At 43.3% G+C, this 26,006-nt stretch overlaps 1 protein-coding gene across 10 annotated transcripts in view; it reads left to right on the forward strand.

Moving 5' to 3' along the window:
• znf462 (zinc finger protein 462) overlaps positions 1-24,778 on the forward strand; it is a 135,121-nt gene extending 110,343 nt beyond the window's left edge. For 8 of the 10 annotated variants that reach the window (XM_055632545.1, XM_055632540.1, XM_055632544.1 and 5 more), the window contains 8 exons: positions 3,855-3,973; positions 12,840-13,034; positions 14,026-14,287; positions 15,835-15,971; positions 17,229-17,452; positions 17,892-18,018; positions 20,890-21,013; positions 22,263-24,778. In XM_055632545.1, coding sequence (XP_055488520.1) covers positions 3,855-3,973; positions 12,840-13,034; positions 14,026-14,287; positions 15,835-15,971; positions 17,229-17,452; positions 17,892-18,018; positions 20,890-21,013; positions 22,263-22,500 — 1,426 coding nt within the window. In that variant the 3' untranslated portion in view covers positions 22,501-24,778. Of the gene's footprint in view, positions 1-3,854; positions 3,974-12,839; positions 13,035-13,427; positions 13,467-14,025; positions 14,288-15,834; positions 15,972-17,228; positions 17,453-17,891; positions 18,019-20,889; positions 21,014-22,262 lie in introns of all 10 variants that reach the window. The other 2 variants (XM_055632547.1, XM_055632549.1) reach the window with 2 other exon arrangements.
• Positions 24,779-26,006: the final 1,228 nt, after the last annotated feature.

Below are 26,006 nucleotides of genomic sequence, written 5' to 3' on the forward strand. Positions count from 1 at the left end.
TTTCTATGATGCCTAAACAGTCTGAAGAAGGGTCTCGACCCGAAACGTCACCCATTCCTTCTGTCCAGAGGTACTACCTATCCCGTTGAGTTACTTCAACTTTTTGTGTCTATCTTTGGTTTAAACCAGCTTCGGCAGTTCCTTCCTACACATCTCATATGATTAGTCATTCCATTTGTGTTTTCTTGATAAAGCTTTGAGATGGTTTGTCACCTTTAAATTGCTGCAAAGATCCTTAAGTCGGTAAGTCAATGTAATAGGCTTTATTAGAAACACAGACTTGTATTATTAATCCCTTTTATGGGTTAAGTGATCCAAAGATCTTCACAGCCAGTGAGATTCTCCCAGTGTAGTCGCTACTGTAAGAAATAAAGCAGCTAATTTCTGCAAATCAAGATCCCACAAGCAGTGTTGTCGAAATGCAAAGATATTTTTCTTGGTGTTGTTCAGGAAATGGTAGGTAATTTCAAAGATTCAAAAGTTTCAAAGGTATTTTATTGTCTCGTCTACCAATTAAGGTACAGTGTTATGCGAATTACCATACAAAAAAAAAGCAACAAGACACACAACTACATAAAAGTTGACATAAACATCCACCACAGCGAATTCCCAGCATTCCTCACTGATGAAAGGCAAAAAAAGTCCAATCTTCTTCCTCTTTATTCTCCCGCGGTTGAAGCTCCTGCAGACGGAAATCGAAGCTCCTGCGGCTTGGAGTTCCCGAAGTCGGTCTCTGACCAGAGACCGTGAGTTCTGTGATGTTACGTCTGTAAGCACCCACGGTTGGAGCTCCGAGGTCGATCCCTGGCAAAGGGATCGTGGGCTCCGCGATGTTAAAGTCCTGTAGGCTCCCCGCAGTGGAGCTCTGAAAGGTCGGTCTCCAGCAAAGGCCGCCAACTCCTCGATGTTAGGCCGCAGTGCGGACGGAGATAAGATGCGGAAAAAAATCGCATCTCCATCGAGGTAAGAGATTAGAAAAAGTTTCCCCCCCAACCCCCCCCCCCCCACATAATACCAGCAAAAAACCCACTAAAAACATCCATTTAAAACATACTTTTAAAACACAAAGAGGGAAGGGACAGACTGTTGGCGAGGCAGCCATTGCTGGCGCCCCTCATCTTTGAAAAGGCACCATGAGATGTCCACCCAAGAAGGCAAATAAGGCCTTGGTTTTATGTCTCATCACCCAGCCATGCAGCATTTCCTCATTCCAGCTCTGGAGAGTCTAGAATTTTTGGTGCTCACATCTCTGAAGTGAGATTTGAACCCTTAACCTCTGACTCAGTAGCAAGAGTGCGATCTACAGTTGACTCGCGTACTATTAGTAGAAATTAGGTGATCACTTTGGTTTCCATGGTTGAGATTCCTATCCCCAGAAACTGAAGTACTTAATTTGCTGGAATTAATGTATTCAACTATGTACCTAATACTTAGCTCATTTTATTTTTCACTTATATCACGGTTCAAGCTGCCTTCTCAGATTCAATGTTGAAGCTCGCATTGCATATATTGAGCTAGCATTAGGAAACTCTTATAATTTAAAAGATCTTTAATTGGTTGTCCCAGCTATTTATGAGGGGAACACGTTGGGAAACATCAGGGAGATGGAGATTAATGATATGGCCAGCACTGTATCTGTTAATTACTTAGTGATATGCTGCAAAACATGTAGCAGTCATCTTTCAAGTAAAGATTTCTGGCGATTAGCATAGCTGATCAGCGTGTTCTCCCAAATGTTGAAGAAGGTAACGGAATATCATGTTACAACAATACATGACATTAGTGAAACCACTCTTGAGAGTGTTGTGTGTTGGTCTGCTCGTCCAGCTGCAGGTAGGAAGGATGTCTTTAAGTTGGAAAAGATTCAAGAGGATGTTACAGGGACTACAGGATTTGAGTTGCAAGGAGAGGTTGGAACTTTATTCCCCCTAGAGTGTAGGAGGCTGTGGGGTGATCTTTGTAGGGGCATGACAAAGAAATGTGAGGTGTTGCAGAGAAATATGAGGTGTTGCATTTTGGGACGTCTAACAAAGGCAGGACCAACAGAGTGAATGGTAGGCCTCTGGAGAGTGTTGTAGAGCAGAGGGATCTAGGAGTACAGGTGCATGGTTCCTTGAAGTTTGCGTCGCAGGTAGATAAGGTAGTCAAAAAGGCTTTTGGCACATTGACCTTCATCAGTCAGAGTATTGAGAGTAGAAGTTGGGAGGTCTTGTTACAGTTGTATAAGACGTTGTTGAAACTGCATTTAGAATATTATTGTATTTAAGAAGGAACTACAGATGCTGGAAAATCGAAGGTACACAAAAATGCTGGAGGAACTCAGCGGGTCCAGCAGCATCTATGGAGCGAAGGAGATAGGCAACGTTTCGGGCCAAAACCCTTCTTCAGACTTCTTTAGAATATTGTGTTCAGTTCTGGGCACCATGTTAAAGGAAAGATATTGTCAAGCTTGAAAGGGTTCAGAGAAGATTGACAAAGATGTTGCCAGGACTAGAGGGTCTGAGCTATAGGGAGAGGTTAAGTAGGCTGGATCTCTATTCCTTGGAGCGCAGGAGGACGAGGGGTGATATAATAGAGGTGTATAAGATCATGAGAGGAATAGACCAGGTAGATGCACAGAATCTCTTGCCCAGAGTAGGGGAATCGAGAACCAGAGGACATGGGTTTAAGGTGAAGGGGAAAAGATTTAATAGGAATCTGAAGGGTGCCTTTTTCACACAAAGGACGGTGGGTGTATGGAACAAGCTGCCAGAGGAGGTAGTTTAGGCTGGGACTATCCCAATGTTTAAGAAACAGTTAGCCAGGTACATGGATAGGACAAGTTTGGAGAGATATGGACCAAACGCAGGCAGGTGGGACTAGTGTAGTTGGGACCTGTTGGCTGGTGTGGGCAAGTTGGGCCGAAGGGCCTGTTTCCCCACTGTATCACTCTAAAATCATAAAAGGTATGGATCAGGTGGATAGCCACATTTGTGGAGGGAAATGGTCTAAAAGGTTTGGGTTGAGACACTTCCCGTTAACTGGATGGGAAGCAACACAATCTTGTTTCTGATCCCAACCCGAAACATCTGTCCATTTATCTCCATAGATTCTGCCTGACTCATTGTGTTTTTACACAGATACAGGTTGATATCTGGAACATGCTGTCAGATGAGGTGAAGCCAAATACAATAACAATATTTAAGACAGGCACTTGCGTAGCCACGGCTTAGAAGGTTACGGATTTAATGCAGATGGATGGAATTAGCATAGATGTGTACAATGTTTTTAAACATCTCTTGTCCTAAAACTCATGTCCTCAATGTTATTTTGTTCTTTGCTTGAACTGACTTAAATGTGTAAAAATGGAAAACCTACAGGGCTATGAGTCAGATTATATTGGTCTTTGAAAGAGCCAGCAATATCCTGATGGAATGAATGCCCTCCTATGCTCTGACATTCCTTGAGATTTTCTTTGACGCTTGAGGAAATAATCATGCTAAAACAAACTCTCTGCGGTCATCTGGTGCCAAACATGTGATGGGACATCATTATTCTTTCGTTTTCCTAGCCCTCTCCTAGTTGTGGGGTGGGGGGCAGAATTTTAGCAGCGTACCAAGTGGGCACATTTCATCTTCCCCACTCATCCCACTGTTTCCTTAAGATACTGTAGTTTGTTCCATGCATCAATGTCAATCCTCCATCGCTGTCCCTGGCTTTATCCTGTCTTCTGTCTACTTGCTCCCTCTCGGTGGATGCATTGGTACCAGATGTTATGCAACGACCGATGTTTACCTAAGGCAGAAATCTCAAGTTGCAGTCTGGCATTTACTGTTCCGTTAAGATTGTACTAAGCCCTTTGTTTAATTTCCTAGCTTGGAACGCCACATGCAAAATCAGCACGGACACCAGAAACCTTTCAGATGCAAACTTTGCTCGTTTAAGACTGCCTTTATAAGTGGACTGAAGAGCCATATTCAGAGAGCTCATGCCGGTAGGCTGGTATCTTAATGGATACACTATGTTGCCGAGTTCTTTTCAGCATGAGATTTATTAACTGATTCAAATAAGCAGATAATTGTTGTAAAGAGTTGGCTTTTCAATGTGAGAATACTTTCAGAGTATGATTGTGAATAATTTGTGTGAATGCATGTACTACGCTGTGCTGGACTGTTATTCAATCCAGTTGAATTTTGAGAGTTAATAGATTAATCCGCAAGGTGCAGGATCTCCAGAGTTCCAAAGGAGCTTCAATAACATGTCATGTTAAAGACTAAAGATCACAATGTGTAGAATCACAAAACAATCAGCAGATACGCAATCCCTGAGGGATTTGAAAATATATCTTTATGAAACCGCGCACTCTGCAGAGAAGCATCACATGGCAGAGAATCCATTTCTTAATTCTATCTCCAGCTGCACCTAGATGTCCTTGCTTTGGAGACAGTGAAGTGCAGATTGACCTGGTTATTTCCTGGAATGAGGAGGTTGTGTTGTATGGAAATACTGTGCAAGTCATTTTCACTGGGATTTGGAAGATTGAGATGTGATCTCATTGTAACATACAAGGTTCAGAGAAACTGCTGAGTAGCTGCTGAGCTGCCATTTCTGTTCCCAGAGGCTTGTGATTGTTTAGCAGTCAAAATCTTTGAGCACAAAGAGACAGGGATCAAGTTGAGGTGCAGGATCAGTCATGATTTTGCCAAATGGTGGTACAAATCAAAAGAGCACAGGGCCCACTGCTGGGTTTTCATCTGTTCTTATGATATCATTGAAGAGGATTGAGTTGTCCATTGCAGCCATCATTTGAACACCTAGTTTCCCCTAATACTTTGATCTATATAGCACAATAACTAATGTTCAGGACTTTACAATTTCCTCTTGGGGCCCCTGGAGTTCTTGCCTTGCCAAAGATAATTGGTGGTGAGATTTAAGGGGTAATGTATATATACTTTATCTACCATGTAGTCGGCATTACTGCCTGGCCCTTGGTATTCCCTTTTCAAACATGGACTTTAACTGCACAAGGCTGGTGACCACATGCTACAACTTAAACTTCAAACCTGAAATTAGCTTTTTTTCCCCCCAAAAAAGCTGTTCATATAGTATATTGCTGGTGGGCAATGATAAACCACTGTGCAGTGGTATTGCTGCAATCCCTGCCCTCAAAATGAAATGTAGATATACAGTTCAACGTTATGACATACTATCTAACATATCGAATATATTTCAGATTTTTGTTTCTGTGCAATGTTTGTTCTTTTATATCATGGTATTTTTTATTAGCACCCTGTCTGTGGCACAGACATTCGTTAAGTTCCACACTGAAGCAGCACTGAACATCTGTTTAAAACGTGTGCTCATGATAAATCTTTGACTTTGGACGATCTGGCCACCTATGGTTACGTTGTGCAGATGCCTTTTTTTAGTACTTTCAACAAAACCTAATGGCCTAGGCATTCCTTGGTGTCTCAAAGTACATTAAACATGCAGTGTGTGATGGGCCATTACATCTTTGTCGCAAGGGCTTGGCTCTGCAGAATTCTATCCTATATAACACCAAAGGCATGGTGTACAATAGAACAGGCCCTGTGTGAGTAATGCACTCTAAACCCATCCCTTCTGTTCACTCTCCTGTTGCAGAGCAAGTGGTAGAAATCAGGTCATGTTTCAGGGGTCCCATTTGGAGTGGAAGGGGGAAGGTCAGAACCTTGAGGGTCAGTGTGATGGTGGAGGAGGTGTCATGATTGATTTGGGTGACTGTGGTCATAATCAGACTGGGGGACTTGGCGAAGGGGAGGTCAGAGGAAGACTGTAGCAAAGGATTTTATGTGAAGGGCTGATGCAAGGAACTGTAGATGCTGGGAAAAATGACTCAATGTGCTGGAGCAACTCCATGGATCAGGCAGCATCTCTGGAGAACATAGAGAGGCAACGTTTCGGGATGGGACCTTTCTTCGGACAGCCTGACCAACTAAGTCTGAAGAAGGGTTCCGACCCTAAACATCACCTATCCATGTTCTCTGGGGATGCTGCCTGACCTGCTGAGTTACTTCAGCACTTTGCATTGTGTTTTATATAAAGGACACCTAGTACTCCTAGCACTGGATTCCACGGACTGGAATCCGTTCATGCAGATTCCCTTTGAGTAACGCTGAAACAAATCTCGTGTTGGAAAGACCTGCAGCATCTCTGTGAGCATCATGCATCTCTTGACATCATTGTGCTCCATGCAGTTGCATTTCTAGGCCAAACAATGGATTTTTGATTGTGTTGCACATATGTTTTGCTGCACTCTGCTGAATCGAGTCTCAATTTGAAGATAAATATGATATTAGTTTTGCTGCTCATTTGTCAACTTGCCCATGTTACCTGCTATTCAGACACACTCCCACCAGCAGGAGAAATCTCAGACCCAAATTAAAATGAAATTCAAGAGTAGGGGATGAACCTTCTTGGTTTCCAGTGCAATAGTCTTTAGCTGGCAGTTGTAATCACATCCACATTTTCACTTGTCAGTCTTTGGCCAATACTCACAAATGCATTGGATGAAAGACAATTTATTTCTGTGGATTTATCCCTGTAACAGAAAACGTTTGATGGGAAGGTGTGTGGGAGAAAATCAACAACAATCACAATCCCAATCATACTTTATTAGCCAAGTATGTTTTGCAACATACAAGGAATTTGATTTGCCATAAAGTTATACTAATAAACAGCAACAGAACACAAAAATACATTTTAACGTAAACATCCACCACAGTGACCTCCACATTCCTCACTGTGTTGGAAGGCGAAAAAAAGTTCACGGGATGATCTTGGTTCTCATAGCCGGCAGCGGGCCCTCTGCATCGGGGGGGGGGGGGGGGATGTCAGCTCCCCGCGCCGCTGATCGATCCCGGGTCAGGGCTGGTCGAACCGTCTGCATCGTTCGGAGCCTCCCGACTCCGTCTCTCCCAAGACTGTGAGCCCTTGACGTTACAGTCCGCAGGCTACGGTTGGAGCGTCAATGCCAGGCAAGTGATCAGCCCCCGATGGTAAGTCCACGCCCCGCGGCGGGGCTCAAAGTCAGTCCTGAGGAAGGCCTCCAGCTCCATGATGTTAGGCTGCAGAGCGACCGGAGATACGACACAGAAAACCATCGTATCTCCCGCAAGGTAAGAGATTGAAAAAAAGTTTCCCCTGCCCACCCCCGGAGAACATTAACACAAACTTTTAAAACACATTAAAAATAACAAAAAAGAGACAAAAGGACAGATAGGCTGTTGGCGAGGCTGCCATCACGGCGCCACCCAGTGGTATATGTATTTATATAGGGTCCCCCCATTAATGCATTTTGCTTTGTTGAATATTTTAGGATGGGTAAAGTTACGAGACAGTGAGAGATGCCGAGCGATTTTGTGCGGGAATTCCAGAGGCATAGGGAACAACCAGGCTCCCAGTTCTTTATTTGAGAGCAAAATCCTGATTGGTTAGAGATTGTAACCAATGCCCAAGGTCTGAAGAAGAGCCCCGACTCAAAACATCGCCTATCCATTCCTTCCACAGATGCTGCCTGAGCCACTGAGTTACTTCAGCACTTTGTGTTTTACTCAAGATTCCAGTATCTGCAGTTCCTTGTGTCCCTAGGTTGGCTGGTCAGTTGGGTGATTGGTTTGCTCTCTTGCTGCACAATGTGAATGTGTGCTTTGTCATAGGTAGTTGTGAACCTGCCTAGTGCAATGAGCGTGTTTCAAGCACATCAAAGACACCGAGCCACTCCAGCTGATGGTTGATACTCAAATTTAGTTGGACACATCATCCTTCGTAAAACCAGTCAAGAATGTTCTTGTTTGCTGTGAATGTTATTTTCACATCGTGTGATACTGGAATGTGGAGCAGCAATGTTTTGAGCTGTCTCAATCTTTACAAGATTGGAGATGGATTAACTGAGAAGCAAGACTGGGCAAAACTAAGGCATTTTTCCAATTGACTGGAATTTTGGATGAGCATGGAACTCAGCGTCTCGCAGGTGTCCGATGTGGGTCAGTGGGAAGCAGGCTTGTCTTGAAACCAGGCAGCTGTTGGTTCAAGCTCAACTCCACAACACTCTTGGTGCAGTTTGAAGAAAAGTGAGAAGTTTAAATTCTTGCCAATTTCCAACCACAAACTTGGCCACTGTTTCATCCTCAAACACCATCACCGAGCCGTGGTGTACTGGCAGTTCATAATATCGCTGCTTGGGCTTTTGGCCACTATTCTATTACTGTCACCTACTAAATTGATTAGACCATGTCTCTGACGTGCTACAATACAAATTGATTACTGAGTCTGAAATTCCTGGTGTCTTGAGAGTCCTAAATTCAAAGAATGTGATGTGGCCTGGTAACTGCAGTAGTATTTGACACATTACTGTAGACCAGCTGTAGATCACCTACTGTAGACAAAGCAATACTGTGGAGTTGGTCTGTATTATCTGGGTTAAGAAGATTTCAGCTAGTTAGCTAAACGACTGAGGAATTGAAGATGCAAAGCAAGGTACAAAGAGTTGGTGACATGAAAGTAAGGGTACAGTTATATAAGTGGATGCAGGAATCTGGGGTGAGCCAACTCATAAGGTATAGGAGTCGAATTAGGCCATTCGGCCCATCAAGTCTACCGCCATTCAATTATGGCTGATCTATCTCTCCCTCCTAACCCAATTTTCCTGCCTTCTCCCCATAACCTCTGACACCTGTACTAATCAAGAATCTATCTATCTCTGCCTTAAAAATATCCACTGACTTGGGCTCTACAGCCTTCTGTGGCAAATAATTCCATAGATTCACCACCCTCTGACTAAAGACATTTCTCCTTCCTAAAAGAATGTCCTTTAATTCTAATTCTATGACCTCTAGTCCTAGACTCTCTCACAAGTGGAAACATCCTCTCCACATCCACACGACTCAAATCCTTGAAGGTTATAGGACAGGTTGGTAAAGTTGCTTCTTAGGGTGGGGTGGGGTGGAGGGAAATAAAGCTTAGACAATTATTTGTCTTGGAATACAAAACCGAGAACATTTCCTGAACCTATTTATTAATTGTTAGACAACATGGGCAGAGTATTTGATCTCTGTCGCCATCCTCAAGGAGGGATTTGCAGTGAAGATTAACTTCAATGGCTCGAGGGTTGAGAGGGGGTATGGTTATGGGAAAAAATAACCAACAGGCTGAGGTTGTTCCTTGGACAGAAAAGTTAAAAGATTTGGCATTTATTTCAAAGCTAGAGGCTTAACAGGAAAGGCAGTGAAACTTGGTGTGGAGTAGGCATAAGGGACTAGGATATGATAGCCATAACAGAAATGTAGCTTAAAGGAGGACAGGACTGGCAGCTCAATGTTGCAGAGTATAGTTGCTACAAGTATGATAGAAATCCATTTAAGACAGGAGAGAAAGTTACCGTTTGGATTATGAAGGACAACACTACAGTGCTGAGAGAGGATATTTTTGTGGGAATCATCCAGTGAGACTTTATAGGTGAAACTTAGAAAACAGGAAGGGAATGATCAGGTTGATGGGACCACCAATCACGCTGACCCATAATCAGTGTGAATTAGAGGAGCAGATGTGTAGGTCATAGATAGCTATTAAAAATAATAGGGTCATGGGAGATTTTAACTTGCCTAATATTGACTGGGTCTCCCATAATGTAAAAAGGGCATGGACGGACGGGGTGGAATTTGTTAAATGAAAGCTTCCTTAATCAATATGTAGTGGGTGTCATTAGAGAGGGTGCAACTCTAGATCTCCTCTTGGGGAATGACATAGAGCAAGTGCTGAAGTGTCAGAGGGGGAGCACTTTGGGACCAATGACCATAATTATAGAGTCACAGAGTGATACAGTGTTGTTACAGGCCCTTTGGCCCAACCTGCCCACACCGACCAACATGTCCCATCTATAGGGGGATTGCACGAAAGGTCACTGGGTCATAGGGCTCGACGCACGGAGCTGCTAAATCCAACTGGAAGACATCCGTCACTTCCGGTATATGTTATTAATGCTAAAACGCGTACTTTCCTACCTGTTAAAAAACGCCAAAATGTTGAATTTTTGCGCTGAAAAAAATTGTGGGAGTCGGGGTAAGTGTGAGAGACATGCATCTAACTTCAGAATTCCAAACGTGAAGCGAAATGAAGGTATAGAGAAGCGAGAACTGAAGGGACAACAGCAGCTAAAGTGCTTGGTAAACATTGAAAATATTGGGAATTATCGCGTTTGCTCACTGCATTTCATCAAGTAAGGCATTATTTGTGTTTTTCTTGATTCCTTTGGTATCTAAAAATTCTCAGAAGTGATAAATCTGGCTGTAAATTTTTCTTCAGATGCGTTTTCATTTTGTATGTAAAAACCCACGAGAACCATGGGCGATTTAAAAAATTACAGCCAGATTTATCACTTCTGAAACTTTTTAGATGCCAAAGGAATCAAGAAAAAACACAAATAATGCCTTAGTTGATGAAATGCAGTGAGCAAACGGCCAATGTTCGCCAAGCACTCTGTCTGTTGTTGTCCCTTCAGCTCTCGTTTTTATCTACCGTCATTTCTCCTCACTTTTGGAATTCTGAAGTAGGCTAAATGTCTCACACGCTTATCCCGATTTCCATAATTATTTACAGCGCAAAAATTGACAATTTCAGCGGGTTTTAACGGGCCCGCTACGCTGGAAACAATGGTAAGTGCCTACCTGCAGTACATCGCGTGTAATCCATTTGGAGTAGCGTAGCAACAGTACGGGTCATGGGTCGTGACCCGACTGCCGTGAAACCTCCCTATACGTCCCACCTGCCTGCGTCTGGCCCATTTCCCTCTGAACCTGTCCTATCCATGTACCTGTCTAAATGTTTCTTAAACGTTGCAATATTACCTGCCTCAACTACCTCCTCCGGCAGCTCCATACACACAACAACATTTGTGTGATAAATGTACCCCTCAGATTCCTATTAAATTGTTCACCCCTCACCTATGTCCTCTGGTTCTCAATTCCCCTATTCTGGGCAAGAGATCTATTCCTCCTATGACTTTGTACACCTCTATAAGATCAATTCTATTAGTTCCATTAGTTTTAATGTAGTTATGGGAAAGGATAGCACTGACCCTCAAATCATGGTCTTTAATTAAGGCTAGTCCGATTTTGGAGGCTGTAGACAGGAACTTGCAGAGGTTGATTGGGAGGGTCTGTTTGCAGGTAGGGGGGGTGACAGACAATGGGAGGCTTTCAAAAGTGAGATAGCAGGAGTACAGGGACCGCATGTTCCTGTTAGGGTAAAAGGCAAGACTGGCGTGTTTAGGGAACCCTGGTTGACGAGAGATGTTAAGTCTGTTCAGTAAAAAGGAGGAGTGCGTCAGATTTAGGCATAAGGAAACAAGACAATCTCTCTGCGAGTATAGGTGTCGAAGTACTCTTAAGAAAGCAATCAGGAGAGCAAAACAAGGACATGAAATAGAGCTGGCAAGCAAGGTAGTGGAAAATTCCAAGAGATTCTGCAGGTGGATTGAAACTAAAATGGAGACTAGGAAAAGAATGGGTCCCCTTAAAGATCATTTGTGGCTCGACACAAAGACAGCCATAGAAATAGGTAAAATAATTCATACCTATACTTACTGAGAAGATGACCGTGGAAGCTAAGAAAATGAGGTAAAAGAGTTGTGATCTTAGATTAGATATAAATGACAAAGAAGGAGATGTTGGGGTTTTTAAAGCGTACTAAGGTGAATAAATCCCCAGGGTTTGACCATGTGTATCCTCTGACCTGCAGGTGCTCCACTCTCAGTTCATGAATCTCAGTTCATTGTTGTTCATTATCTACATTAGATATAAGATACATTTATTTGTCACATGTACCAGTTGCTACAGTGAAATGTGTGGTCACCATACAGCCATACAAATAAAAAAAGAACATAACACACGATAGACTCCAACATAAAACATCCCCACACAGCAGAATCAAAGTTTCCCCACTGTGAGGGAAGGCACCAAAGTCAGTCCTCTTCCTCTGATGTTCTTGATGTTCACCCGTGGTTGGGGCCTCCTGAGCTCGAGCAGGAGGGGGATAGATTCTTTACCTCAAGAGCAATGAGAATGTGGAGCAGTCCCATGGAGAGTTGTTAAGATTAGTGGTGTAAACTAGTAAAGATAAAAGGATAGATGGATTGGAGATGAAGAAAGCTGATAGGAGAATCATGTGGAATGTATGCCTGAGGAGTCACATGGACCATTTCTGAACTGTGCACAAGACTGTGAACTTGGAAAAAGTGCCACCAATATCCTCTGCAAGGCAAAACACCAACGTGTCAATAAGCACAGTAGAATACTTATTGCATGGGGCTGCTGTGCAAGTGCAGACACCAACAGAGTTTCTGTGAGCTGTGTCATACAATTGAAAGCAGTTCATTCTGCAGTGCATGTGGAGAGAGCATCTCCTGCGATAGATGAAGTGTTTGGGATGTGGGCTGGAAGTAGAATATTCTTGCAAGTTGAAACAACCATTCAATAAACGTGATGTACGTTTGCTCACAGTCGTTTAGAGAAATAGTAACCTCCGTTGCCATGGTTACAGCCTTTAATGGAAAAGGTGTTCTGAGTCCTGAAGGCATTCTGTATTGTTGTATGTGTGTGCATGTGTGACCAAACAGTATATTGTAAATTCTAATAATCCAATGAGTTGATGGTTTGATCATGACATGAAGGCATTTAAAGTGACCCGGGCTATATTGTACCGATGGAGAGCCATTTGGGGATTTTTACACACAATTTGCCCACCATTTTTTTTAAATTTTTAGAAAGTCATAATTTGAATGGTTATGGGAACCCTAAAAGAAGCCTTGTGTTGTGTCTTACTAGTGGAGTCCACCTACAGCTGTTCCTACTGCTCTTTTTCCACCCTGATGGTAAAGCAGCTCAAACAACATGCTCTGAAAGTGCACGGCCATGTTATGGCAGTGTCCAAACATCACATTGACCTTCCAGCAGCCTTCTCTTCTGGTAACAATGCACGGCAGACAGAGTCCCAGTCTGAGGGAGCAGCAGAATCAGATGGTAAGCTGCTCGTGGCTATCTCTGGTGTATCCAAATCTTACTTGGTTATTTTAAATGCCTTCAAGCTGTTCACTAGCAGAGTGGAAAGGCACACAAAACAAAGGCAACACAGTGCCATTCATAAGCCCTTGCACAAATTTGCCTTCAAATTCTGCAATGATCACCAAGAAAGAACACAGCAGTCTTGGTTCCTAAGAGAACCTTCCAAAACAAAAACACTGCAGTGAAAAGACTCTCCTCAGGAAAACTGGATGAAACTCTCAGGAAAAGCAAATTCTGCTCTCGTTGAGGCAATGCTTTTAGGGCTTTTTTAATTTAATAAGTATTTTTAGTAGTAGTCGCTCACTTGAAAATTTTGTAAGACCCAGTTGTTACTCTGTGTCCTTATTCCAGACCCCACCTTCTTAAAATGCCCCTCCATCAGAAGCAAAGGTAAGAGATGGTCAACGTTCTGCTGTGCACTTCCCTTTTCTGTGAACAATGTACTGATTCTCACCTACAATCCTACAAAATGTTCTTCCTTATTCCTAATAACAGCAAATTCTTTCTGCAACCTAAATAAACCAGCTGGATGCACTGCAATGTCCCGTAATTGGTAACCCTTCCCATCAATTGCCTCGTTGCCTAATAATCTGTTCCATTGTGAACACTGTTCACTCAAATAATGGCTGGAATTTTCTTGGTCGCCCATGCTTAACCGCAGGGATACGAAAGGGAAATTCTTCCCATTTATAATCTGGTTTGCTTTCCTTGATCCATCTTGCTTTTCCTGCTGTTTTCATGGGTTCCTGGCACTATACTTGCTTCACCAAGGCTTTCTGTTGCATGGGTTTCAAGCTGCCTTGGGTCTAATGGGGAGATGTAGGGGCTTCTTCGTCGTAGCTTAAAGCCTTTGGGGGTCTGTAGGGGAAGGGAGGGGGGGGAGTGGGGATCAATGAAGAAAACCTGTTGGATTTTATACAGTTTGTGTACACCAACTCTCCACGTATAGACTCCTCCTACTCTGAGCCACCTGATGTCCAGCAACAGCTGAACCATTACCAGACAGCGGCCATGGCCAGAAACCGCTCCAGCCCCATCCTAGTGCCATCGCCAACCGCCCCCTCTGACCAGATGTCTAAGGGGTACTTCAGCTGCGAGTTCTGCCAGTTCAACTCCGAGTACATCCAGAGCATGAGGCGCCACTATCGAGACAGGCACTGCGGCAAGAAACTCTACAAATGTAAGGATTGTCCATTCTTCACCGGCTTCAGGTAAGATGGACAAAGAAATGGGGCGAGGCAAAAATTGTCGACACAGATTTTGAGCTGGGAATGTGAATCGCAGGAGGGCATTCATCCACTTCAACATACAGAGTTGTACGGTGCAGAATCAGGCCCTTTGGCCCACCAAGTCCGTGCCAACTATCCTACAATAATCGCATTTACTTACATACCCTAAAATAATCCTGTTTTTATTCAATTTTCCCTCACCCAATTTCTCAACAACTTCCCGGGGACAATGTGGGTAATTAATGCTGTTTGAAAATAGTGCCACAAGATCTATCTTTCTTACCCGAGCAAACAGACATACAATAGGTGGCACCTAGTCATTACAGTACATCTACAGCACCACACAGGATATCAGTGTAGAATTTTGTGCTGAACTCCCGGGGCCTTGAACCCATTCTGACATTGGTGAAAGAGTGTGACTCACTGAATCCCAGCAGGCTCGCTCATACCAAGGCTAACCCCTCCCATCCAGTATGGGGTGGCATTGTTTATCAATTGTTGAAATGTTTTTTGGTAACTATTGAACTCTTCACTGAATACAGTGTGCTGGATTGAAAAAGTGCGTTATGCTATTGAGCAAATGTGATTGATAAGAGTGTTGTGGAGGCAATGGCTTAACAGTAGAAAGTGTTAAGGGGAGGTTTAAAAGTCAAGAGTGTTTTATTGTCATATGTCCGGAAAAGGAACAATGAAATTCTTACTTGCAGCAGCACAACGGGTATGCAAACATATAGTACTGAGTAGCTACCATAATAAACAACAAAAAGTTGTTCAATAATAAAAAGAACACCACAGTACCAGCCGACATAAGAGGCTATTTTGACTCCGTGGAGTCAATCCCAGCCGACAGACCCATGCCTTTCTCCCACTCATTGTGCCTTAATTCCCTTCAACGCTCCCTGAATCTACCTCGCCTGCACACTCGGGCAGTTGGCAGTGGCCTGTTAATCAACCCACACATCTTGGGGATGCAGGAGAGGGCTGGAGCACCCTGAAGAGACCCACTTGTCCATGGGGTGTATGTGCAGATTTCACAGGGACAGCAGCAGAGATCAGGTTTGAACCTAGTTTGCTGGAGCTGCGAGATGCTGAGTCTACTAATTGCTCCACTTTAATAGAGGACTGAGAAATTAAATGCTATTAAATAAAGCAAAACACTTTTCATTGGTAGACACAGGTTGAAAGAAGAACAACAATAGTGCTAGAAAGTGAAGTTGATTCAGCAGCACAGCAATGGTACTGAATAGCGGGTATATTCCTATGTAGATCCATGGAGAATTGGGTGGAAATTCTTTGTATCGTGATCTATCATCCAGACTGCACTGCCCAAAAAGATCAGTGAAAACTGATCTTCTTAAGGGATACATTCTTAAATGGCTGATGTTTGGGGGAAAAAGTGGGAGTTGGGATTAAATGAGCAATTCTTCCAAAGAGCCAGCACGTGCACAGTGGGCCATAGGGCCTCCTTTGGTGAAGCCTGACTTCTAGCGAGGAGTGTGAAGCTGAGGTGTTGTGTGCTTGTGTTGCAGGTCTACATTTTCTATGCACGTTGAGGGTAGCCACACAGCCCCTCCTGTGGAGGGTCCCAAGGACCTGCGCTGCCCTCTCTGCCTGTACCACACCAAATACAAAAGCAGCATGATCGATCACATCGTCCTTCACAGAGGTGAGTCAAAGTCGGACAGCATTGAAACAGGCCCTTTGCCCCATCTCGCCCAGGCCTTCCCAACCTCATTCGCCCGCTTTTGATCCATATCCCTCTGCAGCTTTCCTATCCGTCTATCGGTCCAAATATATTTTAAACATTGTCATTGTATCTACCTCGACTACTACCACTGGCAGACCATTCCACATACACAACAGCCTCTGTGGAAAAGGTTTAAAAAAAGTCCCTTTAAAAATGTTTCCTCCTTACCATAAACCTACCATTTTTATGATACCCCTACCCTGTCAAAAAGACTGTGACATCCACCTTATCCATGCCCCTCATGATTTTCTAAACCACTATAAGGTGACCTCTCCAGGGAAAACTGTCCCAGCCTATCCCGTCTCTCCTTGTATCCCACGCCCTCTTATCTGCATCCTCTCTAGCTTAATTACATCCTCAGAATATGACGACCAGAACTGCACACCATGTCCCAGCTGTGGTATCACCATCTTGTACGGCTGTAAAATTATATCCTACCCGTGTTGCTACTTTCATGGAACTGAGCATTTAGGTGTGGAGTGTTTATGAAACAAGTCAGTGAAAGATGCATGGTGAAGGATGGGTAAATCCTGCCCTGAGTCCTCGACCATCTGTAATATCATCCTGCATTTCGTAAAACTCTCATCCTGCATTTCGTAAAACACTGTTTTTCAGGCTGAAACAATAGTCATCATTAATGGTATCAACTCTTTAAGTGACATTAAGTCTTAAGTCAGTAGCAGAAGGAAGATCAGAGCCCAGCGATCGCCTTAAATATGGCAGAGAACCTTTGATTATTCAGAACTGCATTTCGTTGTCTCTGTACTGTACACTGCGCAATGACAATAAAGTTTGAATCTGAATCTGAAATGGATCTTTGAACTAAAGGGATCAGGGGGTATGGAGAGAAGGCAGGTACAGGATACTGAGTTGGATGATCAGCCATGATCATATTGATCGAAGGGCCGAATGGCCTACTCCTGCACCTAATTTCAATGTTTCTATGAACTGACACTGATTCCAACAACATTGATATCTACGTCCAATCACAGGTTGTGAATTAATTGGAGATCTTGATTTTTATGCAGTGATTGACCAGAGTATAATGATCTTAATCTGGTTGTATATTAGTACAATCCTTCCTGACTCATTGAAGAGAGACAGTTTGTGCATGACTTACACTAGGGATGGATCTATCATGATGTACATGTTTTTTTTTTTGTTCATCTTCCACAGAAGAGAGAGTTGTCCCCATTGAAGTCTGTCGCTCGAAGCTCTCGAGGCACTTGCGAGGAATTGTCTTCCGGTGCGATAAGTGCACCTTCACCAGCTCCAGCGACGAGACGTTGCAGCAGCATATGGAAAAGCACAAAGAAATGAAACCATACAAGTGCCAACTGTGTTATTATGAGAGCAGGATAAAAGAAGATTTGGAGAACCACCTGCAGGAGGAACACAAGGTAATTCTGATTGCTTTTATGGTTTGATTCATTTCCAATTTTGCTATTCTGTAATTAAATCATTCCATTAACCCCAGCTTTAACTGTCGTGCTGGATTCTTAATTCTATCTCCAAATACCATTGAATTTGAGGGACTTGGTTGGATATTTTGGGCACTGCAAGTTATCTGGATCAGTTACCCTGAAAATGTGATGGTGCAGATTCAATATTAACTCCCAGAAGGGATAAATGCCAAATACAACTTTTACGTTGGTGGGTAAGGAGAGTGGGTCTAATAAAACGTTTGTTTCACAGACCCTGCAAGAATCAAGATTGACTGAATGGCCAATATTTGGTATTGTACATTAGCAGGATTGCTACAGTGAAACTGGCACCCACCAGTTTATACTCTCTTGTGCAATGGGATTAATTGAACATGCTCTTCTTCCCCAACCTCAGGTGATTCGCAACTTTGAATTAGTTGGTCGCGTTAACCTGGACCAGTTAGACTTTAAAGACAAAGAATGGTTCAGCAGCGAGGAGGAGGCCAGAGAGGAAGAAAAAGGCCACATTGTTGAACAAAGAGGTTTGTGATTTTGGAAAACTTTTTTTTTGGAAAAAATGTCGTAATTCTTAACGTTGCCTCAAAACGGGTGTATGAAAGGTGAGGAGGGGAGTGCTTCATCCATTTCAGAGAAGCAGTACATGTTTCAGGTACCTTTCATGGACGGCATGGTGGCGCAGCGGTAGAGCTGCTGCCTTACAGCGCCAGAGACAAGGGGTCGATCCCGACTGGGTGCTGTCTGTACGAAGTTTGTACGTTCTCCCCATGACTGCGGGGGTTTTCTCAGAGGTCTTCAGTTTCCTCCCACACTCCAAAGACGCACCAGTTTGTGGGTTAATTGGTTTGGTTTAAGTGTAAATTGTCCTTTGTGTGTGTAGGGCAGTGTTAACGTGCGGGGATCGCTGGTCGGTGCGGACCCAGTGGGCCGAAGGGCCTGTTCCCACTCTGTATCTCTAAACTAAAAAAATGTTTTAGGATGCCCCAGATTTATTCCATGTTGGCCAAATTGCCTAATCGAACTGGTTCCACTTGCCTGCAGCTTGTCCTATATCTCACCAAACGTGTCCAATGCATGTACTTGTCCAAGCTTCTTTTCAATATTGCACCCGGCTCCACCACACCCTCTGGCGGTTCATTCTATGTTGGGTGGCGCAGCGGTGGAGCTGCTGCCTTGCAGCGCCAGAGACCCGTGTTCGATCCTGACTTGGTGCTGTCAGAGTTTGTACTTTCTGTCTATGACTGCATGGGTTTTCTCCGGGTGCTCCGGTTTCCTCCCACACTCCAAAAATGTACAGGTTTGTAGATTAATTGGCCGGTAAAATTGTAAATTGCCCCTAGTGTGTAGGATAGTGTTAGCGTACAGGATGAACACTGGTCAGTGCAGACTCGATGGGCCGAAGGGCCTGTTTCTGCGCTGTATCTCTAAAGTGAAGTATATATGCACCACTATTTGGTGAAACAAGTGAACTGTTATGCATATTTGGATCTTGCTTGTAGTTTTTGTTTATCGTTATATTTGAGAGTGAGGATTCAATTACCAGTTTTATTATTTCAATTCTAGAAAAAAATTGCAAGGTATAGGTCTACTCCCAGAATAATGTTAGGGCCACCTCTCTTGCTAGGAGCATACACAGCATTCTGTCTGTTAACAAGTAACATCTCAGAGGATCTGTCTTGCCTCAATGAGTTGCTGCCTTGGGTTCAACTCCCTCTCCTGGGATTTGTGCAGATAATCTAGCTGTCACCTTATCAGATGAAATGTTACAACGTGGCCTGCTAAGTAGATACTGGTGGACCCAAATGATCTCTTGGATCTGTTTTGAAGAACAGGGTTGACTTTACAGTCATAGAGTGATACAGTGTGGAAACAGGCCCTTCTGCCCAACTCGCCCACACCGGCCAACAATGTCCCAGCTACACCAGTCCCACTTGCCTGCGCTTGGTCCATATCGCTCCAAACCTGTCCTATCCATGTACCTGGCTAACTGTTTCTTAAATGATGGGATAGGCCCAGCCTCAACTACCTCCTCTAGCAGCTTGTTCCATACACCCACCACCCTTTGAGTGAAAATGTTACCCCTCGGATTCCTATTAAATCTTTTCCCCTTCACCTTGAACTTATGTCCTCTTGCCCAGAGAGATTCCCTACTCTGGGCAAAATGTGCATCTACTCGATCTATTCCTCTCATGATCTTATACAGGTCTATAAGATCACCCCTTATCCTCCTGCGCTCCATGGAATAGAGACCCAGCCTACTCAACCTCTCCCTATAATTGCGCTCCGTTCACTGGCCCGGGGCAGCCTGGGGCCGCAGTCTGCAGAGCTCTAGCCGGCGCGGTGTCTGCAGCCTGCAGCCTGCGGCATGGACTTACCAACAGGAGCGGGGTCCCTCGCTGGGGATCCCTGGAGGGGGAGCTTCGACTTCGACTGTCGGCCCTGCGGTCTGCGGTGCTTCTGGCTGCGGCGCGGCAGGAACTTTAAGTCACCGACTGCCGGCCTGCGGCCCACATCAACCTGAAGCCGCGGTCTCCGGTGGGGGAGGCACCGATTCAGCACTTATCTGGACTTTCATTCATCTGGACGCCCGCAGCGGCGACTGCGGAGGGTTGAGGTCCCGACCACGGGGGGAAATGGAGGAGGACTGGCCAAATATTGTGCCTTCCACCACAGTGGTGGATGTTTGTGTTAAATTTTTATTGTGCTTTTGTGTGTTCTTTCTCATTGTACCGCTGCTGGCAAATTCATTTCACTTGCACTTTATGTGCAATGTGACAAATAAAACTATTGTATTGTATTGGCTGTGGGGAGTAGAAATGATTAATAAATTCATGAGACATTCGTCTTTCTCTTTGAACAGAGGTAACTAATCCACAGACAGACTTAAGCTGTTACGTAAAAGGATTCAGAGTGAGTTGACAAGAGAGGTTTTTGCCCAATATGTGGTTGGGCTTGTAACTCAAAGGTAAATGTTGTTGGAGGTAGAGACATAGTCTGAGGAAAGGTCTCGACCTGAAATGTCACTTTGTCGTTTTCTCCAGATTTGCTATCTGACCCTCTGAGTTACTCCAGCATCTTGTGTCTATTTTCATTGTTCGAGGTAGATGTCTTCATTCCATTTAAATAACTTTCTTGAAGAATTCTTCCTGGCCTGTATTCCAAAGGCCACAGACCCAGGAACTGGGTGGCAGGAAGAGTCTGTATATTTTTCTCCAACTGGAAAAGACTTTGTGGGTCAAATTGTAGCTTCCAAATTCTAACTGCTAAAATGGTATCATTTCTATTATTATAATGCTCGGCTCAACTGGGTTATCACATTGAAGAAAAAAATGGAAGGGAGGAGACAATGCACAATGTTTCTGGACTAATAGTTCTTGAAACAAATTATTTTTCAGGTATTGAGGTGTGCCCAGGAAGTGGGGCTCGGATCTACAATGAGAAAAGATTCCCCTGTGAATTTTGCGGACGTACATTTGCCCGTGGATTTGATTGGGAGCGTCACATTCAGAGACATAGCATGTAAGATCTCTCAATATGAAGTGTTAACAAAATGCCCAAGAATATGTGTAAACATTAAATAATTGTAAATGCAACAGTGACCATTGATGTGGCATATTCAAGGAGCAGCACAGTGGTGGAATATGTAACACTGCTGCCTTATAAATCCAGCGACCAGGGTATTGTTGGCATGGAGTTTGCATGTTCTCAGTGTGACCACATGGATTTTCCCCAGGTGACCCAACTTCTTGTAGTCATGCTCGTTGGTAGGTTATCTAGCTACTGTAAATATGCCCTAGTGTAGGTAGGAGGCAGGAGAATTGTATGGTGGGTGGGTGGAAATGAAAAGAGTTGATTGAGACACAGGAGGGAAAATAAGGTTGGCATTTGGTACTCGTGTAATGGGCCAAAAGGGTCTTTCAAATCTTAATATGGAAGATGATCCTAAGATGCATCATCAGTTTTTGTTTGATATTTCCATCATTCATACATGGAGGTATTAGGGCCGGTGACCAAAAACTTGAACATAAGAGGATTTTCTCAGGAATAGAGGGGAGTGCAATATATGGCTGCCAGCAATCCAAAATAAATAAAACTAAGGATGCTGGAATCTGAAATAAAAACAGACAAGCTGGAAGGACTCAGCCAATGGGGCAACATTTGTGGGAAGAGAAATCAGTTAATGTTTTGGGTCGGAGACCCTTCCTCCAAACTAAGAGTGATAGGGGTGCAGTTTTCAGGGAGGGGGGAGTGTCTGACAGAGGTGGACTGGTAGACATTTGAGGAAGGTCAAAAGACTGGAATTGGTGGAGTGCAAAGAACTTGTAAGCTGGTGGAGGATATGGAGCGATGTGATCGCAGAAAGATTTGAATGTGAAGGTGAGGATTTTGAAATGGACTACTTAAATTTCCAGTGTGTAACACATAATGTTGGAGGAACTCGGTGGGTCTGAAGAACATTGACATGATATTTTGGGTTGGATTCTTCAGACTGATTGTAGTTGGGGGAGAAAGCTGGAAAAGAGGTAGGGGTGGGACAAAGCCTGGCAGGTGATAGGTTGATATAGGTAAGAGGGATTGATCAAGCTCAGTGACATTGATTGAATGGTTCAACTCAGGTTTTTGTTTTTAAACAAATTCAGCGAGCGCTGGCCAAACTCAGTCTTCCAGAGAATGGAGTGAGGAATGCAAGTCAGGAGTAGAACGGAATAGTCAACTCTCAACATTGCCTTTCCTATACTGTTTTCATTTTCTTAAATGCTTCTAACAGGGCTCTCGGTGAGAATAACCATCAGGAACATGAAACCTGTCCAGCAACAGAGAACTCCAGGGAAGAGAATAACACTACACCTTTAAGAATGGAGGAGCAACTGGATTCTGCTGACAACATGAAGACGGAAGTCACTTACCAGGAAGCACCATCCTGTCCAATCTCTTTAGCATTAATAAAGGAAAACTCCCAGGATTTGGACACTGAGACCAAAAATAAAGAGTCGGAGCTTTGTTAGTATACTTGAAATGTTGTGCAAGTTTCTCCTCCCTTTCTATCCCCTCGTCCCACCCCCACACCGACCCCCTCACCATATTCTCTGCTCCTTGCCCGCTGACAACTGATGATGGAGCAGGAACTCGTGTTACAATCAATCCTTCAGTACCTCAAGCCAAGCACCTGTCCTTTGCGGGTGCGAGTGAGCAGTAAGGACAGGCGGAGCGGCGGTTGGTAGTGAGGAATGGACACGCCGCCGACATCGGCCCTGCCGCCGACATCTCCACACACGAGAGCATTGCAGCATGATCCAGAGCCGGAACCCGTGCCAATTTTTTACCTCCTCCCTTGTCCGAGGCTAATTGTAGAACCTCTTACTAATTCCAAGGTGTGCTCAGCAAAGCTAACTCGGAAGGGATTCAACTTTTTGGACACTCCTGGGCTGTGAAGTTCTGGGTCACATGGTGTGCGGTGTGTTTACTTAGCTATTTGGGACGTATTCCTTATACCTTCTTCCCTATCTCCCTCTTTTGTGCCCTGTTTATCTCCACCCCCCTCCCACAACCTCAAAACTCTTCCTCTCCCCTTCCCTCTCTCTTTTTTTCTTCCCTCCCTATTGTTTCCAGTGTTTGAATGAATTGTGTGTTTAAAAATACTGGGGACTGCCTCATTAATCTAGTGAGTTGTGATTTTTTTTTAAAGTTAGTGTGGTCTTGTGGGAATGTCATTACTTCATTGTAGAGATTTTGACATTCATTGAAGTAATGTTCCATATTGCTCTTTTAAAAAAAAAACAATATTGAACTTGTGCATTGAAAACCAAAAATACCCCCCAAATTTTTACTTTGATCCAGCTATCAGTCTAGTGATCCATAACTAATGGATTAATCAAGCACCTCTGATTCAGCGAGTTTTGTTATGATGGGACACTTTTGCAAGCTGCTATATTTTAGCCCACAACTGGTTGAATTCAAGGCACTTGTTTTTCTTTGAACATGCAAAGCGCCGTTTTTAACAGGTTAGTTTATCTCACAATTGGTTGCATGTTACAGGCTGTGACTACTGCAGACTCCTGCACCATGGTTTATAACATGCATCTCAACGAAAGGTTAAGAACACTTAAAGTGGAATCTATCACCTTTACCGTTCACGTTTTCTGTTTAATTATAATGGTGTGCATTAGAACTGGTGTTAAAAGCGGATTCACGGAGGCATTTCCGAATCTTGAATGAAGGACCAGCTCGGACCGAGGTGCTGTAATCAATTGGCAGACATTGAGCCCAGTTCACTTGTAGCACCAACACTGTTTGTGTTTTTCTTTTGTAAGTAATCCAATACGGAACAAGCTTACCATACTAAAGAAGTTCCTTGTTTTCTTGCACTAATGCATCTGGTAAAAATGTTTTTTTTTAATCTATTATTTAAAAGAAAACTTGTTTGTATAGCAGAAATGGTCCTAACAATTACTGTTAATGTAGGATGTTGGTGCAAAAAGTGATCATAATTTGCAGTACCTCAGCATTAATCTTTACTGAATGTCCATTCTGTGCAAGTAATATCTGTTCATAAACTGTGTAGATTTACTTTTCTTCCCCTGCACATCTGCAGTAAGATGTGTGCTACAATGTTGTAGTGAGACTACTTTACGTGAATAAAAATTCCATAGGTTAGCTTTTGTTTGCCAAGTTTACAGGTTATTGTATTCTTGTTTTATATAAACACTTTAATTAAATCACTATATGGGTTCTCAAAACCTGTTGCTTGATAAATGACTTTTTTTTAGGACACTTGTTTAGGTCTCAATTTGGATCCAGATGTTTGCATTATCAAATGAAATATTATTGTGATCAAGGTATTTTTGAAATGATGCTTTCAAAGAACACCTGTTCCTTGAAGCAGTTCATTAACATCACCTATTTTCATGTTGAAAACAGGGCAAAATGGGAGCAGTTTCTGTGAAAAAAAAAAGACAGGGATATTGCAGATTACCATGTATATTGTGTTCTTTTGTCTACATTGTAGTTTAGGAAGCTCCTTTTAAATATTTTTGTTATCTAAAATACTTCTAAAGTTGACTGTTTAGGACATGCATTGGAAGTCTGTTTTAAGCCAACTGCAGGGGTTGAGGAAATGAACTCTGGAAACAATTACCAAAATTGACTGGCCTTCCTCAGTGTTTGTTAGTGCAGTTTCTAAATAATGCTGCTTTAGTTTCTAGAATGATCTGTAAATACTGTACTTCCTGGGATTTTGTTTTGCTGACCTGATAAATAAAAAGTGATGACTCCTTTTTAATTTTGTAACGTTCTTGAGCCATTCATTCTTTCCTATTTAAATTGTATACCAGTGAGAAGAAGCTTTGCGTTTCTAAACACCGTGCTGGAGAGCAGGTCTGGCAGCATCTGGGGAGGAAATGGACAGGTGATGTTGCCGGTCAGGACCTTTCTTTAGACTCAGCAAGTCAGGCTGCCGAAGAAGGGTCCTGGCCCAAATCGTCCCCAATCCATGTTCTCCAGAGATGCTGCCTGACTCGCTGAGTTACACCAGCATTTTCTGTCATTTTTGGTAAACCAGTGCTTGCGGTTCTTGTGTCTGATGAAACTTCGCCTGCCCATTCCCAACTTGGATGTTTCTAGTCCTGCCAAGTCCTGTGTTTTGATCAAGATTCGATTCCTGTGCCTCTTGCATTTCTCTGTCTCGTGCTCACTCAGATGATGGTAAGAGGGACAATCCCCGGAAGAAATTCCAGTGCCTCTGCAAAACAGCAGCCACCTGCACCTGTGAGAGCAGATGAGGTCTTAGTTTAACATCTTGCCCAGGTGGTGAACAGCACATACACATTAGGCTACACAGTTAACCCTTGAAATATGGGACCATCTCTGTCCTTCTGTAAAAACATTTCAGATATATGTACAATACTGTTGGAGAGCAGTTGCCTGTAGATTTTTGTTCTCAAGTAAACTAACCAATGTTGGCAATTACTTGGGTCATTTGTGTAATATCTTGGCAGAGAAGTACTAAAAGTATGAATGTGTGATTTGCAGATTAGATAACAACAAAGATAAGATGCCTATGTTCTTGAGGCCACAACCCCAGTATAACAACAATATATGTGAGTCCCAAGTCAAACCTCGCCCTTCTCTTTTCTATGTACAGTGATGAATTGGTTTAAATGGAAAGCGCAAAACCATGGTCTGAAATATAGAATAATCAATAGGGAATTCAGGGAAAATCTGCATTAATGGAGTGGTGAATTTAAGCCAATGCCATAAGTGCTATTAAAATCTGGATGAATGAATGAGAAAAATACATTAAGATGAGGAGGAGGATGCATGGGTGGAGCATTAGCATCACCACAGACTAGGAGGGCTGAATGGCCTGTTTTGTTTTGCTGTACATTCTGTAATTTTCATAGTTTCTGCTTCTCAAAATATTGGTAAGTCACCTGGACAACCCCAGGCTGGATTTAGTGGTCATTTTATTCAACTTATAGTTTGTTGGTGTCGTCTACTGAATAGGAAAATATGG

The sequence above is a fragment of the Leucoraja erinacea genome, chromosome 3, assembly GCF_028641065.1.
Source record: "Leucoraja erinacea ecotype New England chromosome 3, Leri_hhj_1, whole genome shotgun sequence".
Taxonomy (NCBI): domain Eukaryota; kingdom Metazoa; phylum Chordata; class Chondrichthyes; order Rajiformes; family Rajidae; genus Leucoraja; species Leucoraja erinaceus.